Genomic DNA, 20,459 nt, shown 5'->3' with positions numbered 1-20,459 from the left:
GATTACTGCCTTGCAATCGTAATGCATCACGGTGTGTGTGTATGTGTGTGTGTGTGTGTGTGTGTGTGTGTGTGTGTGTGTGATTTTCATTTTCACCTGACTTTGAAGCGAATTTCAGTCATATTACTATGATGTATGCAGTTTAGTCCTACATATAACCTCTTAATGCTTCCCAAACTACCGAGGCAGCTATTAGAACCAATTATTAAGACTTTTGTTCGAACTCGTTACCTTCAGCATCCGAGACTGAAACTGTAACCACTCGGGTCAACTGATCGGTACGTATATATGTCAAATGTATGATGTATAATGTCAATATTAATTAAACTCAGATTCACGAACAGTGGAAGTTTACTTGTTTTGAACTAGTGAAAAATTACGCTTATCAGTCAGGAGCTACCTATGAGAATATAGCCACATGGACACATTGCTGAACTTAAGATTAGTATGCTACATAGATGAGTGAATTAGTTTCGCATTAGACTCTGGTAAATTGAAGTCAAGCTCATGTAAGTACCGTAACAGTTTGTTTCAACATGGCTTTTTATGTTTTTGTTATTGAAGATAGCAAGCAAAATAACGATAAGAATGTAAATTATCCTCATATTTCCCATAGAACTTTACAAATTTGGAAGACATGAGAACTCGAAACTTGCAGTAGGAGGACATAGCAAAATAGGCATAATAATTCAATAGTTTCAATTAGATCTGAGAGTAGCCCTAAGAATTGAATTCTTTGTATCATCCTGGATAAGAACTTTCAAGGAAAATGCTAAATTTCCACGCTTGATCAAATAAAAGATAATAGTTAAAACTCAAATTGCTCATTCAAAAATGAAACAAATGTCTGTAATGAAACATGGGAAAGACGATTTTAATCAAAACATAAAAAAACAATCATATGATGCTCATTTGGTCTTCATTAATTCCGTCTATGGTATTGTAATCGGCGGACCTTGTTTTCCACTTGACGAATTAAATAAATCTGTATATGTTCGTGTATCAAAAAATAAAATCATTTTATCAAGAGAAGGAACACTCCTTAAACGATATATATTGTCGGCATAGATATTTATCTTAGGTTTGCATATAGTTTGAGCTTGAATATGTTGTCAATATGACATTAGTCTGCATCGTGCCGGTAAATAGATCACTGTATTTTTATCTTTGTCTTTAAGCATAGCAATATATGCTTGATTCAAATTATACAAGAAATAACAGTACATACAAGAGCACTGTATCAAGAAAGATCTTTCTTAGTCATAGACAAATTCATATGAATGAAATACTGAAAAGAAATTATTTTAGAAGCGGCCGAAGAGCTTTCAGTATCCGTTTTCAATGCCACAATGTCAAGGAAAACGATTAAACCCAAAAAAAAAAAAAAAAAAACATGGAACACAAAAGTACAATGAGAAAACAGTAAAATAGTAATAATAGTACCTAATAACATATTCATATTGGCAACACGCCAATAGCCATAAAAGTAAATTGCATAGCATTGGTATTGATAAACGAGCAGGTATTTTTTTTTAAGTTTCATTTTGCTAGAGGCAGTAGAGTTCGTATGATTTTACCTACAACTTCAATAACCGATTTATGTTGTGTCTTGCTTACCTGCATATCTTATATTGTTGTGAGCTTAATAAGGTTGGCAACTGCATGAGCTCGCGCACAAAGTAATGTGTATAACTCATCTGTATCATGGCTAATATCAACAATATGTTCACATTACTCAGTGGAATTTATAACAAGAGTAGGTGAGTCAGAGGTTGGAGCAAAACTGCTTTAATAAAACCTTTGACCTGATTTATAACTTAGTTAACTGTTTTGTTTAATATTTGTAAGGTGTAGTCCTATCGCATTTAAGTCACGCGCTCCCAGTGTGAAGATAACCATATGGAGACTTATTGGTAAATTTAAGATTAAGGTCCTACATAGAAGATAGAATCAGTTTCAGGTCAGACTCTATATGTTCAATGTCAGACATACTTAAGTAGATACACTTTCATGGAGTCTGTAAAAATGTTAGGGAAGAATAACCTCCACGTACAAAGTTATTTTCCATAAGACTCTACAACCTATAGAAGAAGGAAATACAACTAAATATACATAACAAGTCGGATTGAATAATCAAAATTGTACGTTCAATTAAAGATAGACTTTCATAAATTTTTCCTTCATATTGCAAGGTAAAGTTTAAATATTGATGAGTAATGTAAAAATAGTAAAAATTAGAAACGTCAAGAACAATCTCAAGACAGCAAGCGTCATTCGATATTTCGATATTTTCATCGCAGTGTCTGCTTATTTATGACTTAAATAGGTTTACATATTTATGCTTCCTAACTGCACTTCGAAAATGAAAACTTTGTTAATGAAATATTTGACATCACCAATTATTACTATCAGGTTTCCATCATCATACAGACATTTATAAAGAAAAAGAACACTACACATGTATTAGCAAGAATGAAAATCTGTATTCTGTCGTCAAAGATTTTCGCTTGCAAATTCTGCCAATATCGCTTTCTATTTCATTGTTTTGCTTCATAAATCAATTTGATTTTCATTTTGTCCATAAACAGTGCAGTAAATGTAATAGCATAATATTTGAGTGCAACGAATCAAAGATGATTGTTTTGGTCCAGAAAACAATGGATATGATTGAAAAGATGAAAATATTGGTGTAAACAAAATCCTTGGAAGAGTATAATCGTTTACAAAAGTAATTGATTATTTTTTCAGGGCACAAATTCATAATGTCATGCAAGATGATTAAATAATAAACCAGAAACAAAACACTGAAACGCAATTTCTATATAATGACCTAAAAAGTATAAATAAAAGCAGCAGTATTAAACAAGGTGGAAAGTTGCTGCTTGTATGTTTGGTAGATATTGTTATAATATACATAATGGCTTTGAATGAACAAATTGGAAAGCATCAATGCTAAACTGGTGTGAAACCAGCCGAAGCCCTTTCGGAATCTACCGATTACTATTCCAAACCCATAAAGTCAGGAACAAGAAATAAACAGGAAAACAAATGAAATAGGGCGACACAATTAAATAATATTCTCAGTTACAAAACTATTCTTACTGGCAATACACCCATAGGCATAATATTTTTTATGCTTATCTTGAACATTGATGTACCCTCTGGTAATATTATATTTTATAGCATCATTTGGTTGAATTAGTTGGACTTTTACGATTTTACCTACACCACTAAGATGAGTCTGATGTTGTATTCATCTGAACTTATTTTGTTTTTGCGAACCAAATAATAGCTTCCTCTATACGTGTCCATAGCATCATGTACCGTCGCAGATTACTGTATGTAATTTATATGTAGGAGGCTTAATCTCCCTAGCATTTTAAGAATGGCACTATTTCCTTGCATTTCTTGAGATACGCATTAGCGCAATCTCCTTACCAAACTAGCATTAGAATAGTTTGTTTCATTCATAGCATCAACCACATGTGAATTATTAAACACAATATTGAATTAATTTGTATAGTTTTTGTGTATTATTTGAATAGCAAAACATAACAAATATTTTGCCCGCACTTATGTGAAATACGATGACGGAATGATTGATTTTAGGATATTATACTAAGGTTATTTATTATATAATAATACATTTTAGCCCCTCGTTCACGTGACATAGAATGCAACCGCAAGCTCAGGCATTAAGCAAAACATTATCTCAGGTCCAATATTTATAAATGCTCAGTTAATTACTATTGAACATTCACCCATAGGCATGATGTTTAAACCGTTGATCGTAGTCAATGTCGTACGATGTGGAGATATGTTCACATAAATTTGCATTTATTACAAACAGTATGAATATTATGATGTTACCTACACCATCAAGATGAAACTGATGAGGTGTCTTGCTTGGCTGTATTATTTGTTGTGTGGCTAATAACAGCTTCCTCTGAAGGTGTCCACAACGTGTTCAAGTGTCACATGGTGATGTAAATAACTCATGTTCGAGACCTAATACCAAAATCATCTTAATATTACTTAACGGAATGTGTGGCACAAATAAGCGACACGAAGGATTAAGCTGATTTCATGAATTTCAGACCAGAGTTATAGTTTAGTTAATTGCCCTATTTAGCATATTTAAGGTGTACTGATAATTTAATAGAAAGAATTTGGGGTGTACGAGTTTTAGACTGGAATTTGTATCATTCAGTGAAATATATCTTTTACAGTCACGCGCACGATATGCGGACATAATTTTAATATATATATATATATATATATATATATATATATATATATATATATATATATATATATATATATATATATATATATATATACATACATACATACATACATACATACATACATACATGCATACATACATACATATTAATCGCTGATTTTAAACTTATCAGGCTGGACAGAAGAGATAAAAAGTTTATATTAGGCTTATGTAGATTTACGTTCAGACATACTCAGTTACGAATCTTAATAATTCATTTCAACATGAGGCTTGTGACAACATGTCAACCTTTCGGGAAAAATAACAGTACAAATATGACAATGATCTCGCATTCTCCAAAAAACTATACAAATTTCGAAGAGCAGAGAATTAATATGTCCTCTTTTATGGTCAAACAAAAATAAATACAATACCTATGAGTTTTAAACAAGTGTGGAATTTAAACAATACGCAAAATCTTTTTACCTTTATCCCTCGGTATTGGAAAATATAATTTGAATCTTTTTGGAACATTTTCCAAGTGTTTACGAATACTATAACAGTACAATGATAATTAACTTTGTCATGGTAATCTGTAAATATCGAGCATGTTTCGATATTTATACATATATATGTTATTTTTATTTGATATCAATATGCGGAAGTACTGGTATATTCAAACTATTCGTTGACATGGATACATATGTTGTAACAGTACATGTGAATACCCTTTCAATAAAAATAAAACAATACTAAAAGGTGAATGTTTGTTTACGCTAATCCCATGTTTGAAGCAGATATGATTTAATTATAAAAAAAATATCTGTCCTTTATTTGCATATTGAGTGCGCCTGAAACGTTTGTCATTACTGTATGTTTTGCGTTAAGATGCTTCAAAGAATCAATATGGCTTTCCAGTTGGCCTTTCATAAAATAATACATACAGGCTACACCTCACACGACGCAAAATATTTGCATCTTTTCTATATCAGACAAGATCATATATATCAGGACAATAATACAAATTGAAGTACAGTAGTACACAAATGGCTTGAAACCAGCTTTCTAAAACAATTAATTCCATTTTCATGGGCACAAACTCCCGAATAATGATTACACAAATGAAACTAGATAATGCCCAAAAATAAAATTAATATGACGATACCGGAGGACATTTAATACACAAACCAATAGTAAACGAAGTGGGAACTTAATACTCTTATGAACAAAGGACCCCAATTAACGGCGTGTGTTGGCCATCCCGACACATTGGTGCTTTATCCAATCTTCCAATTACAATATTTACAGTACTTAAAAGTTTGTTAAATTGACGATTCCGTAAAACCTGTTGAAGCTATGTTCTAAAGTAGCATTACATAATTGACTTCTTGCAAATGAATCTATTTAAAGACACACTTAGGACTATATTGGCATAAGGGGCTTTTGTTGAAATTGTATGTCAGGAACGTAATAGATAAGAGCCTGAATTTTACAAAAGGGAACTACTTTATGAAATATGTCACTTTTGATACTTACTTGAGGAATAACAATATTTCCTTGTATTGAATCTGCTAGATTCCAGTCCAAGCTATTTAACACACTTAGACTAGTTTACTGTTAGATGAGAATAGCCCATATCAGTAGAGTGCGTTGCAGTCACATAATGAATATTATGTAAAATGATCAAAACATTATTCAAACATAACGATTTCCTCTTTTTGGTACATGATACAGAGATTATTGATTGAATATTATCAAATATTAGGAGCTCATTCATTTGGAATAGAATGCCGTCGAATGGTAGGGCATTTATGCATAGCAGAAACATAATATATTGTTAACTTCCCAAGTCCTTTAAAAATAATATATGTTTGTGATTCTTTAGCTAGATAACAGTCTGAGTACTTTAACAGTCACAGCTTAGTTCACTGCCCAATGAGAATACCCACACAGTACAGTGGCGTGTTTCACTCATAGACTACATAAAATAATCATAACTTTTCGAGTTGTACTGTATTGTTCTAAACGCTTTACAACATTAGACAACACCTATAAGATAAAAAACATATAATAATATTATTACAAAAACAAACACCATAAATTAGAAAAATATTAAAGAAGACCAGAAATCAAAATTGTCCTTTTACGTATGTAATTCTCTTCAAATTAAATATCATAAGCGGGTAGTGATTATGTTGCGTGGAAGATACCAAGATTCCGTAAATTGCCGAGACGGCAGATCACGTGGTCCCGTGACGCAATATTAGCCAGTCCTCGAATACAAACATCAACATGGCGAGCGAGGCAGACAGGAGAAGACCACAATTGGGTTGCACATTCAAAGTTGAATCTACTGCCTGATATAATAGCTTATTTTCTGTACTGGTCAGTGCTAAGCGAATTATTTTAGGCACATGCACCGGGCTGGTGACTTAAATAAACTCAAGCCCCGACTGAAATTCCACAAGCCCTGACAGTTCATACCTGTCAACTATCAAGCCGGGAGAAATACCTCCCGACTTTAAGGGTATTTCCTCATCTACCTCTGGATCTCGTATTATATCATTAATAATTCTCAGCGAAGTCCCGATTATTATATTATGTCTGTCAATTTTTCCATCGTCAGAAGAAAAAAGCCCAACCCCAAACCATTTATAAATAGATATAACTTATGCAATCCAGTCTAAAATGCCACACTGCAGACACCGTAGCGATATGACTGAAACATTGTTAAAGCTACGTTAAAAATTCAAATCACACGCACACACGTCTAAATGAGGCACTGAACGAAATAATTAACATCACACAACAGTTTTGTTTTTCTTCAGTAAATAGAAGGTGAAGATTAAACATTATTCAAGTAAATTTCAGATGTTTTTAAACAACTACAACAGTACTATAGTATAAAAAAAGAATAAAATTGTCATCAATTAGCTTAAACGAATGATCGCTGTGAAATTATCTCTGCAAACAAAATCGCATCTCCATTTCCGCCAAAGAAACTAGGCCAGTTAACACCTGACATTCGTCAACCGTATATGTAAAGTGTAATCATTATGATTAAATTAAAACAAGGAATAAAACAAAGTGCACCACGCAGTATATGTGCCCTTAAAAAGCTAATTCAGAATAAATATTTTATTCAGCAAACAGTGTTACATGGATTAAGACTTAAACGTAAGGAAATAAGGTGGGTCATAAAACGTGGGAAAAACTGTTGCCACGTGTACGATAACTTGTGACTGCAGAATTGCTAGTGCTTACATACGCACATTGTCGAACATGGTTTCTTTGAAGTATGTCTGAAGGGCAGTTGTTTTCATAAGATCAATGCTAGGATAAGGATTATGTTCATTAGTCACACCGGTTTTATTGTTTGCTTAAATCAAAACTTCAGCTATTTTGCAATTTAGCCAGAGCTGAACAGAATTTGCAAACCGGGCTTGTCCTGTAGGAATAATATGGCGTATCGCAGGGAGAAAAGGCATGCCCCATGGACGCTCGCACATCGGGGCAAAGGGTTGGGTCAATAGTCTAGTCCTCCCCTCAGTTTATATTGTCAGCCAGTTAATGTTAAACTCTGACATCTTTTCTTTTAATCGCTGCTATCTAAACTGCCAAAGGGATAGTTTTATATCAGATCCAATCAATATAGGTTACCGTTTATGCATACTACATTAACAGGCATGCACTGAAAATGTTTTGTTTTTAATTTTCAATTTTGTTAAGATTACTGAAAATTTTGTTTTCTCGAAACACGACAGGTTTAGAATGTTATTTTCTTTTGATCAAAGCTTCCATTGGATGAAAATCAGATCTAAATTTCACATAGGACATTGGTCATTTGATTTAGATTGTGCCGTGTTAAGGCATGCTTGTCAACCTCTTGAAAATACATTTACTCATTTCACTTTGAACACAGGATGGGCCGAAACTAAAACCAGAGGGGCCCAGGGTGTCGGGCAATCAGATTTGTTTTTAGCACTGCTGGTGTAGATAAAAGTTCTGTGACATGATTTTTGCATTTTGTGGTCACTTACTTGGCCTTATGCCTAGTTTCGTAACTTACACGTTTAACACTTTCCACAGGATTTATAATATCCAGAGGTATGTCTAGAACAGTGCCAACTTTTAGTCTAGGCCTAGCATTTGCGTATCCTTGAGCTTCCATTTTTTCATGATCCCTCTCGTAACATTCCTTTCAGAAATGTAACGAGCACAGAGTGATGTATGGTGTTGCTTTGAAATCGACTCGTTTGTAATAATGTATCCATTCTTTCATTATGCCTTTATCTTTCGGAAAAGAAAAAAAAAATGTTTTCCACACGCTTTTCTTAATGTTCTATTACACCCGTAAGCAACGCAAAACGGCATTGTCTTTTACTCTGGCAACTCCCACTTGGGCTGCTGAAGGCGCTGATATGACGTCACATCCCGAATGTAACCGAATAGGCGCGGAAATTTTGCATACGAGGTCACGGAAGTTCAGCTCCTAAAAGATAGGCCGATATTTAAATATTGGCATCATGGTCGAAGATGATACTTCAGAATAAGGTTTACTGCTATAGTACTTTTATTATTATTCTATATTTTCATTGGTTTCTGGTCTCCTTTAAAATATGAAAAAGAAAAATAAAAAATAAAAAACATGCTGAGAATATTATTTCAGGTAGGAAACATTATTAAGTCTTTAAGTTTGTTCTTGCAGTCGAAATAAGTGAGTATTTAATACAACAAATGAAATATTATATGTAAAATGATGTCTTTAAATAAAAGATAATTCAAAGAAGAGGAATGTGATTTTAGCAACGTATCCTTTGTAAAAGCATTGGTATCTATACTCGGACTTGGACGAATTCCCGTTTCGATTATTAAAGATCCCGTTTGAGACTAGGTTACGGTGAAGACACTAATAGTAACATCGGGAACAAGTTATAATACGAGATGTATCAATATTTCACTAAAAGGAAGCGACGCATGCATTGTATAGCGCCTAATCATTACAAGCTCTAAGCGCTTTACAACATTAGACAACACCTATAACATAAAAAACATATAACGATATGATTACAAACCAAACACTATGAAATTAGAAAACATGAAATACATGCTGAGAATATTTAAAGTAGGGAACATTATTAGGTCTTTCAGTTTGTTTTCGCAGTCGAAATAAGTGATTTTTGAGAGCACTCTTGAATGTGATCACTGTGTTTTTGTGTCTACGCTCAGTGATCAGTTCAGTCCACCTTGCTGGGCCCTGGTATGCAAAAGAAGGCTGTCCGTATGACTTTGTTTTCATAGTGGGAATAATGAGTATACGATTGCCATCTTCTCTGCATGGACTATATTTATGACATTCTTCTTAGCGGTTTCATATATTTGTTTCAACTTTACGGTGGTCTCTTTTCGCAGTGCAAAGCTAGTCCATAACACTACTATACCTTGGAGAACACTTTTGAATTGATACTCTGCACTGGCATGTTTGTCGAGCAATAAACGCAGGCAGTTATCGAGTTGTTCTGCTGTAGGAGGTAAGAAAGTTGTTAGGTATTTTTGGATATCATGCATTAGTTTGGTTCTATTTATCATATATATGTTTCTCATAGTAGCAGATAAAGGTTGAGGGTTAGGGACTGATACGTCAAGATGGCATATAACGCAGAGGTGATCTGATGCAAGTTCGTGGGATACCAGGGAGGACCGAAGAATGCTATCATCAGGTCTATGAAGAATCCAGTCTAAAATGTAACCATGTTTATGAGTCGGTTGGTTAACTGACCCTTTGAGGTTGAAAACATTATTGCAATTTATTGGTTTTGATGTGTTTGGGTGTCCGGGACAGTCAAGGTGAAAGTTGATATCTCCAAGAATAATCATCTTGGCACCTATCGAATTTTTATAATCCAGGAGATCGACTGCAAGCAACTTTATATTGTCGGAATGAATGATCTGTGTGAAATCTGGACACCTCTTTCCAGTATGTTCGTCACAAAATGGCATATTTAGAGTAATTGGTATCTCTTTTTGCATATGATAAGTTGCTTCATTTCTTTTTCTGATGTCATAGTTTCATTTATATTGTTTGATAAATATAAGACACAGCTTTGATTTAAACAAGAAATATGGCATAAATGAAGAAATTAAAGCACTACAAACACAGTATAGCCATGAAATTAAACAGTGAATGCGACATATTCAAAAGAATAGGAAATATAAACTTAGTGAAATGAGGAGCCAACAAGAGGTAATTAAATCAGTCAAATGTATTACAATAGATTTAAGTTATTGTTATAATTATATGTTTATATATTCGATGTATATCTTTCCACTTACAATTGGATTGTGTGACTGTATTTCATCATCATTCATAGGTTTAGACACATCATCGCATGATATAGGCAAATTACGCCATGATCGTTTGTTTTCGTGGATTTTGGAGCACAACCCTATACGATGATTCATAGAGACATTTGGACAGAGAGAGAGAGCGCGTTACATGTTTATGTTAGAACAACTGTAACACGAGAAAGAGTGAAAATTACAAGCTTTGAAAAATATGACAAATATTTTTTTTCCCTGGAAAAATATTGTTTTTACCATGGTTATGGAACTCCAAGTACAATTTTCAAGAAATGTCCTTGTTCAAGAATTATGTAAAAATGAAAAATATGAGAACTTACGGTATCCAGAATCAAATCCAAGATTAATACAAAAATAATCAACGAATATAATTTTTGAATTCCTAATATTAAAATATTGTAATGATTCCAAGTTCGAGTCTCGACGAAGAATCCACGATGGAAGGCGATGAAGTATGATGTAGCCTGTACAGTGTTGACGTCTGCTGTTACTTGTACAAACACATCAAATTATCCTCCGGTTTTAGATATCCGAATCAAATTTTCTAGAAATGTCCTTGTTCAAGAATTCTGTATGAATGCAAACTTATTTCCAAAGAAACTGTTTATACCTCTAGAGTCCTAATAATCTAAAGAAGTATTAACATAACTTAAAATCTTGAATAATGGGCACAACAGAAGAAAAACAACTTGACATCGAGTGTTAAAGGCCCGGATACTCAGATAAATCTCTCTACAAATCAATATTAATCCTAAGTATTTCGCATTTTCGGAAATGCCTGATTGCGAAATAGAGGATGACGTGATGATGTTTAATTGTAAAAGTCACATAGCTCCGGTATGTCCTTGATAAGAACCAATCATTTTACTCATATAAGCAAGCTTTTACTTGACCTTCAATCAAGGCCAGATATTAAGTCAAAATTAGAAACAGGTGTTTATATTATTAAGTATCTATCGAAAAACACAGGTCAGACTGAATTTTCTGGAAAATATCAAATTCCTAGTAAATAAAATTACATAACATTGACAGGCAATGAAGATAAAATGATTCCAAACCACACACACACACACACACACACACACAATCAAATCAAATCAAACACAAATATAATCAAATATAAATGAAATCAAATATAAGTAGCAAGAAAGAGAGAGAGAGAGAGGGAGGAAGTGAGAGAGAGTTACTGAGAGAGAGAGAGAGAGATAGCCGGATGTTCTCATAGTCTGCCGCGTAAACCAACTAACTCCGTGAGAGAGAAATACTGAAAAGGATGGTCTTCTCATATTATAACATTAAATAAAGCTTTCAGACCCTTACTGATAGGTGTTATAAAACCGGAAGCAAAAAAAAACATTCGAATCGTTAAATACATTTCATTATGTGTTTTAATCCGAAAATAAAATGCAACGTATGATCTTGACAGGATATAATGATATTGTGCTATTGGCGTTGCGAACACTGTCTTAAAATCCAACACAACGTGTACACTTAACCGTTATGTAATCTCATATTATTATATGCTAATTAGTGCAAGTTCGGTTTTATGTTCCTTTCTAGCTATATTGACTTCCCTATACGGCTACAGAATTTGCCACTGTCGAGTCTATAAGTACACTGGCAATCTCTCTGCAAGCACTTTGCTCTTGTAGCCACCGCTCAGGTGGTCTCAGTGGATAGAGCGTCAAATTCTGATGCAAGAGATCGAGGATTCGAAACCCTGGTCGAGTCACATCAAACGACTTAAACAAATGGTCCATGCAGCTGCCTCCCTTTGCGTTCAGCATGAAGAGGCACTGGTAAATCTAGTGTGATGTTAATGTGACTTTGTGAACACGAAGCGATATATCTGAAACATGATGCTTCAGTTCTGGTCATCATTATGAACAGTCACAGGGCTGACTCCATAGCGAGCATCACTCAAATTCTTCAGGCCACGTTAGAAATTGTAATCACACAAACGCACACACAGACATACACATACACACACACACAAGTTCCCGTATCATGGGGTTAACTGAACTCAGAGGTTTAACATAAGTGAGATTTAAATAAAACTGTATCGGGCAACGTAGTACACGGAAACGAAACCAGAACACATTTTAGTTCGGACAATATATAATGTATATACAAAGCCGTTGCACGTGAAAACACATGCATAAAACAAATCCAATTTTCCAATAGTATCACAGGTGTAAAGTTAGTTATTATCAAACATTTCATGTCGTGAATCACATAAAATTTGCTCGACTTGCTGGGTGTTTTTCAAAAACAAAACACAAAACATAAACAAGACCAACAAATAAAACAGAACAAAGGTTATGTTTACATTACTGTCTCTACAAAATTAAACATGTTACCTTTATTATTCAAATAGTTTATTTCAGTTTGTTGCTGATACTGTAAAATAACTGTATTCACCTAGAAATGGATGAGTCTGTTATTATATGTAAATTTATGTAAGCGCAAATTATATCCCTGATGTTACATTTTTATGTTAGCCATAGGCTGCAAAAGATACTTTTATCGGTACATGGTTGTCTTTTTCCTAATCTTCTTGGTTTAAACCGCTTTGTTTCAATGTTCTAAGGCAGCGTATCCAGTAAAGTTCCTTTTCTTTCCTGGTTAGGGAACTCCAGTTGGGGGATGTTAATAATTGCGATAAGTGTTAATTAACTGAATGATTTTTCCAAGGAAGAAGTGTTGTGCGACCGGGCTTCTGTACAGCTTCTTTGCAAACCAATTAGATCTATGAAGGTTGTTATAAGACAAATGACATTATCTGTTTGCACTTTTGGTTTGGACCATGTATGTTTAGTTTTTTCTAGTCTCTGTGCTAGAAAATGTCCTGGTCTGTATCACATGTTGACAGGTTTTAACTTTTATCGCCACACGGGCCAGATTGACTAGTGTGGTCTTGATTAGTGATGGGTCTTAGCTTCTCCCTGTCTAGGAGGTCGTTGAGGTGTTTTAATCTCCGGTAGGCTACTGCATGTCTATTAGGAGGATTAACTTAGTGCATCCGACGAGTCCACGATGGGCCAGTGTTTATCGATGATTTTACCTACATTGGGGTTGTCTGGATGATAGGTCGGTTTACTATTAGGACTTCAAATTTTTTAATTCTTGGATTATTTTTTATTCTAGTCTGTAGAAATGTAAGTTCTTTTTCTCATTTATGCCTTTATGTTTTAGGGAAATAAATTATATGCAAAATGTTACAAAGCCTGTTGTGTTCACTCTTTCCTTGTTACAGTTTCAAAGAGAACAAAACTTAACTATACATATATTGATAGATAGATAGATAGATAGATATATAAGTAGGTAGGTAGGTAGGTAGGTAGATAGATAGATAGATAGATAGATAGAGCGAAAGAGGGAGAGAGAGAAGAAGATATATATATATATATATATATATATGGATGTTTTCAAGCGTTAATAAGGTTTATTATATATGATATATTTCATTAACCTTTTGAGGTATACGTTACGCATTATAATGGCTAGGTTGATAACCTTAAATGATTGTTGGCTGTATTTGACTATCTTTTTATATTTTTGTTCTTTCAAGATAACCAATGGCGATTCCCATACCGGTTTGTTGTAAGTATTATTTTGTTGGAAATTTGATAGACAAATGTAAGCATTAGATGAGTAGCGGCACAAATAAACAAAAGACATGAATCCATGAATCCATCCATCCATCCATCCATGCATACATACATACATACATACATACATACATACATACATACATACACACACACATACATAAGTACATACGTACATAAATACATATATACATACATAAATACATACATACGCTCACTTACCTACCTTTTTGTGATTTTCTCAGTTTCCATGTATAGCCGTATATATGACAATTTGTGTGTGCATGATTGCATGCATGTATGTGTATGGACAACTGCCTGTATGTATAGATATGAAACGAATATTGAATACATCTTAATTATGTATGTGTATTGTTCTTTTTAAGGTATTTTTCTTGCAAGTGTCTTTGCATCAGTTGTGTCTCAAAGTAAGTATGAAGAGTGATAAATACTCATGTGTGAGTATCATATAAGAGAATGCAGTAAGATATTGGATTGTTTACTTACTTACTGCCAGATAACGTTATCTTTTAAAGCACCAATCGGAATAATAAATAACGTAACGCATGTTAAAAACATATTGGTTTCAACGGCATCTCGCAGCTAAATATGTGAACATATTGTTAATATCGCATGCCTGATTTCTAAGCTAAACCAAACTAATAGTAGGATTATCTGCATATTCAAGGTTGATGAAAGCGCACATAAAATCATTTTGACACAGATTACAAACATGGTGAAGTGATAAAGCCTTTGCAAGCAGAATAAAATACTTACATTGACTAAATAATAAAGGCGATTGAAATATGGAGCTATTACGTGCATGCATGGCATGTGGTGTCTGCTTTCCAGAGTGAGATTTTACTTTGTATATCTATTGTCCAACTTCCATGCGTTTTTATTGGCCCATGGTTTTCCAAATAGGTGGATTAAAGGATTATAACAATGTCATAACAAATATTGAGAAATTACACATTTTGCATTTGTCTTTCACAATGTTATCTATAATTAAGAAGGAAAGAAGCAGGAAATTAGTATTTGGCAAGTACATAAACAATACAAAATCCTTATAAAAACACATTCTAGTTATGTTGATAGTATATGACATCAAACATACATATACTTAGAATTCTTGATTGCTCAAAAATATAAGATGAGGATATGTATCTGAAAAGGAACAACAATCACTTTAGAATTCCTTACCTCAAAGGGAGAGAAAAAAAGATAAAGATTAATAGAAACAAGAAAGAGTGAAAATAAATTTGCTCTCAGCTAAAATTGAAGTTTTGCATAAATATCATACAAATTATTTGACTTCTATAGTTTTACCATTTCAATTATATTCTTTATAAATAAGTGTACGCAAACACTTTTAATCAAAAACAAAAGAAATTAGTAACATAAAGCTGCTTTGCATGGAAGGTACAATTATAAATGCAACATATTAGTTTCAAAGTACGAATATGAACAAATATTTGATCTGGAAGGTTTTTTGTTCTGTGCTCAATATATTATAGTTTTGAAAAACAAAATTGCGAAAACATATAACACCTGTATCATATATTCATGATTATAAAGCTTGGCAAAAAGTAGAAAACATACAGAATTATAAAAATACCAAATGTACCGAACATACATTGTACTCAATCAAATTCATTGTATGCATTAAATGATTGAATATTTAATAACCAGAAGGAACCTTTCACAATTCCTCTTGAATATGAATTGAATCGGCAATATTTGGTTTTCTTTTCAATGCACTAATAATGTCCTGTACCTCTGTATGTTGACATAATTTTCAAATTTTCCACTTGTGGTCGATTTCTATGTAATATAAGTACATTAGTATATAGCCAATGTCCTCGTCGGCAAACATCTATAATATGTAGCATAATACTTAAAACAGCTAAACAAACTGATGTAATGTTTTAGTTTATTCTAGAGTGATGCGCCATGAAAGTAATGAATACCTGCATTAAAATTCTGCCCAATATCTCATTTACAATGTTCATGATTATTAATATTGTTGAAATTATATTAATTGATTTGCCCTCCTTACACTGAAACTGTAACGATTAAAAGTTCAGAAAAATTTGAATGACTAGATCAAATAAGAATGACACTTTATAGTTAAAAAATATACAGGACAAGGTCCACCATATAAAAAAGGAAATTTGAAAAACGTTCACAAGGACGCACACCAAGATTAAACATACATCTGTCATTAATTACAATTTTACAATTTCGACAGCAGTACTTAAGTCCTGAATACGTTACCACCCATATGATAAATTATTCCTTAGAAAATATGATTTCTCCCTTTGCTCCGTTTCCATTGAAGTGAACTTCTGAAATCAAACGATCAACCAATTTTCTATACGATTAATATGATACTTTCATAACAGATTGCCATGCACATTATACAAGTGCAATGTTTGATCATTAAAAGTATTCCTGTCAACGAATATTTACTAAACTTCATATATGCGCTTTTTCATATATATATATATATATATATATATATATATATATATATATATATATATATATATATCAGCAGGTACACCGAACCTGTTGGAATGTCGAGTTTGTAGGAGCGCTTCAAGACTTGAAGAATGCAGAGAGACTAAAGTTTGTTCACATGGTGAAGTATGTAGCTTTTATATTACTAGTTCTAAAATGAACAGAAAGGTATACAATTTAATTAAAATGAACATAGTCTTGCAAATATGAGTAACATACATTTACCAATTGCAGTAATGTGAATTTTTGGTTCCCATGTTGCAGGCGAATCTAAAGTTTAGAATTATGAAAAGTTACGAATAACCGAAAACTATTCGCAATAAATACAAAGTAATTTTTTTACTGCTAAATGTATGGTGCATTTGTTTCATTATTGTGAGGTCAAAATATCGCAAGAAATATATTAAATCTCATTCTGTGTGGGTTGTCAGCTCTAAGAATTGAGTTCTCTGCACTCCTTTTATCAAATGCAAATGCCATCAGCGTGCTTTAAAATACACATACTTTTCCATTCAATCGTCGCTGTATCGAATCGTTTCATCATTTGGTCGATATAATACTCAATTGTATTGTACGTTTGCTATGCAGAGCAACGAAGACATTAACAAGTAGTGTCTTTTGAACGATAACGAGTGAAATTCCAAACGAAGACAGACAAGTACAGATTACAGCTCCAAATTACTTCCTATCACAATCAAAGTTTAATTTACAAGGCTAAAAAGAGGATTACATTACGTCGTATTGCACGCGTGATTAGGCATAGCAGTTACATACGTTACAATGTGAACTATATGTTTCTCCCAGTTTTTAGGCCATTATCTTCTGCTAGTTATTTAAACGTGCATGCATGTTTGAAATTGTTGACACGTATATATATATATATACAATAACAGGTAAACATATAAAGACAGTTCTGCAAAGACAAACAAAAAGCACATTTGAAGACAACATTTTAATATTTTACAAGGAATGCTACATGGATTCCATACTCACACCACAGATGCAGACTGTTTTCAATGGCGGTTGCAGATTGACAAAGGTGAGAAATTGATATTGGCAATACTAACTCTGGGCAATTAATTGGCGAAATAACCAACGATTTTTTAAATAAAGATAAGCCTATCTATTGCGTGGGGCTACAATATCCGTTATATGTTGACCTGTTTAAAATTCAGAGATACAGAGGGTACTTACAGATTTAAAACGAATTTTAATACCAATAGGCTTAAACAAGACATTATCAAGTATCACAGTCTTGTAAAAATTAAAAAGGGGAAAATGGAATAAAAGACTAATTCAGAACTAAACTGAAACGATGCTTCAATACTCAAAACGAAGCGACAGTAAATTAATTTTTATGTTCACCAGAGAGAACAAAGAAAAACAATTTTTGTCTGCCTTTCGTATGGAAAACAGCTAAACATATATATTTATTTTTAAACAATTTACAAAATTTTGAAAACGTATTTTATTTTTGTTCGGTTATAAAGAGATATAAGGTCAATTTCCCTTTATAAGCCGTTGTTAAGTATTATAGCCTTCTACCGCATACCAAGCATAACATGCTTTCAAAACGTCATCAAGTTATGAGCTTTAAGCAGCCATAATTTAATAGGTGTGCCATGCAGGGGCGGACCAAACTGGGAAGAGGTCCGTATCAGATCACGTGATTTGTTCAGCTTGCTGCAATACAACGAAATCAGCAACGACAGTGGAATGTAACGCTAATCTTTGCGGAATCAAATCAGGTATGTATAAGCGTTTATTTACATCATTCGCTGTAAATTTGACGTCTATTATTTTGTTAATGATGTTGCTTTCTGATTGTAAAAAGAGGATTTAAAAATTAGGTTGAACTTGTACATCATCTCCTAATACATTGTTGAAAACAAAACGTTTTCCATTTGGATAATTAAGCAATAATATTATGGAAACCAAGGCACTTAGTCAACAAAAGCAAAGCCTTTACATAAGGCAGGCTCCTAGACCAATAACAAGCAGACCCTGATTTGTTCCTGTGACATTTTTAATTTGCTGGGACAGGTAAGTTACATTTATAGAAAATATTGGACTTTTCGAAAAATGAAATATTTTGCTTACTGTTTACTTCAGCATAATTATGTGACATCCTAAGTAACAGAATCATGTTAATAAAGAAATGTAGAATGAGTCAATCCACACATAACCTCAGCAGAAACGTGTAACTGCGGTTTATTCCATCAGTTTGTGTTCAATGCCAATTCAAACAGATATTAGGAACATTGGTCTTTAAAAGCAATTACTAAATTATGATAGACAGAGGAATATTTAAGAAGGCCGGAAACATTGAGACGTTGTGTAAAGATTTGTCATGTGTTTGACGGAATGAGGGACTGATTTCAATGAATGTAAGTTAATAATAAAGGTTGATATACCATACGAATCATTTCATCTATTATGCTTAATGTCCTCGCTATCGTGTATATTCGCATTCATTGTATTTGTCAAATCTGCAAAAAGGAAATATAGTGTATTCATGTTATTTTACAGCCTACTAGGCATACAGGCTAATCAAATCTATCAAGAAGGAGATATCTTGACCTTCAAGTGGCAAGTTCGACCATCGAACATAGAGAAAACCTCAATGACGACTGACGTGTGAGCTTCCAAATGAGCTTTAATTCATTCATTAGGAAACATGTTGCAGGCAATCTAAATGTTCAGAATTATGAAAACTATATCAACACTTACATATAGGTCGCATTGTTTCAGCTCAATCACATTTGGTATTTAACCGTTCATGCTTCTAATTATAGGGAGTCATCTCAACCAGTGCTATTATTGCGGGGCATTTGATGACGCAAGGCAAACAGCTGTCACTGATGCAAGGAAGTGCAGAACAATCAAATTCTGTGCAGATGACGAGGTATGTTCATATTTGATAATATAAACAGATGCATACAAACAAATAAAAACTAGACAGATAGACATTTGATTATAATTCACCATAATAGATTTGTGCGATTTCTCCATTAATTGTTTTAATTCCTACTAAATTGGAAACTTAGAAACGTTATTTGTTATTTAAAGTTATTCACTGTCTGAAGACGAATCCGAGGTTGGGAGATAAGGCAACTATATATATATATATATATATATATATATATATATATATATATATATATATATATATATAATACATATATAATACATATAATCCATATATCTATCTTGCATTCAACTAAATGTTCCTTTCCAGGTATGTTTGCATCTACAAGTAGATCACATAACATTTTTATACTCTTATAGTTTATATTATCATTTTAGTTTTGTACGAGTTCAATTTTCGTGGTTTTTTAAAACAATTATTTCAGTTCGTAGAATTAGCTGCAAATGTTTACATATAGTAGCTATTTAAGTTTGCGGTTTAACGTCTATAAATATACAATAAGAATAATAAAAAACAATCAAACTATGCTGATGTGTAAAACAATTACTTCATGCATTAGCTTAAAGCTATGACAAAACAAGCTGAATACATAAAACTAGTTTTCGTCCGAGTTAATAACATCAATCGAATCCTACAAGACGAAAAGGAAAACCCAATATTACTACCTCACGCCCGCAAAAAATCACATGCAAAGATCAATATCTTACGCCGTTGTTTCCTTTGAGTTCCCAACATGAAAGGAAGAAAACATTACGTACGTGCGAAGATGTCAGTGCAATCAAAAGAAAGTGGAGTTACTCTTTTTGTGTTG

The 20,459-nt window shown here is 33.1% G+C and overlaps 1 protein-coding gene across 1 annotated transcript in view; it reads left to right on the top strand.

Moving 5' to 3' along the window:
• The first annotated feature begins 431 nt into the window (after positions 1 to 431).
• Positions 432 to 20,459, top strand: part of LOC149794493 (uncharacterized) — a 29,904-nt gene continuing 9,876 nt past the window's right edge. Inside the window, exons 1-7 of the mRNA XM_089966579.1 lie at positions 432 to 509; positions 14,157 to 14,188; positions 14,583 to 14,624; positions 16,754 to 16,845; positions 17,687 to 17,758; positions 18,335 to 18,467; positions 19,515 to 19,624. Coding sequence (XP_089822705.1) covers positions 14,164 to 14,188; positions 14,583 to 14,624; positions 16,754 to 16,845; positions 17,687 to 17,758; positions 18,335 to 18,467; positions 19,515 to 19,624 — 474 coding nt within the window. The 5' untranslated portion in view covers positions 432 to 509; positions 14,157 to 14,163. The remainder of the gene's footprint in view (positions 510 to 14,156; positions 14,189 to 14,582; positions 14,625 to 16,753; positions 16,846 to 17,686; positions 17,759 to 18,334; positions 18,468 to 19,514; positions 19,625 to 20,459) is intronic.

Source organism: Sinohyriopsis cumingii, chromosome 8 (genome assembly GCF_028554795.1).
Source record: "Sinohyriopsis cumingii isolate HCF-2022 chromosome 8, ASM2855479v2, whole genome shotgun sequence".
Taxonomy (NCBI): Eukaryota; Metazoa; Mollusca; class Bivalvia; order Unionida; family Unionidae; genus Sinohyriopsis; species Sinohyriopsis cumingii.
Note: the sequence above shows the minus strand (reverse complement) of the source record. Positions and strands in the feature narration are given on the sequence as shown.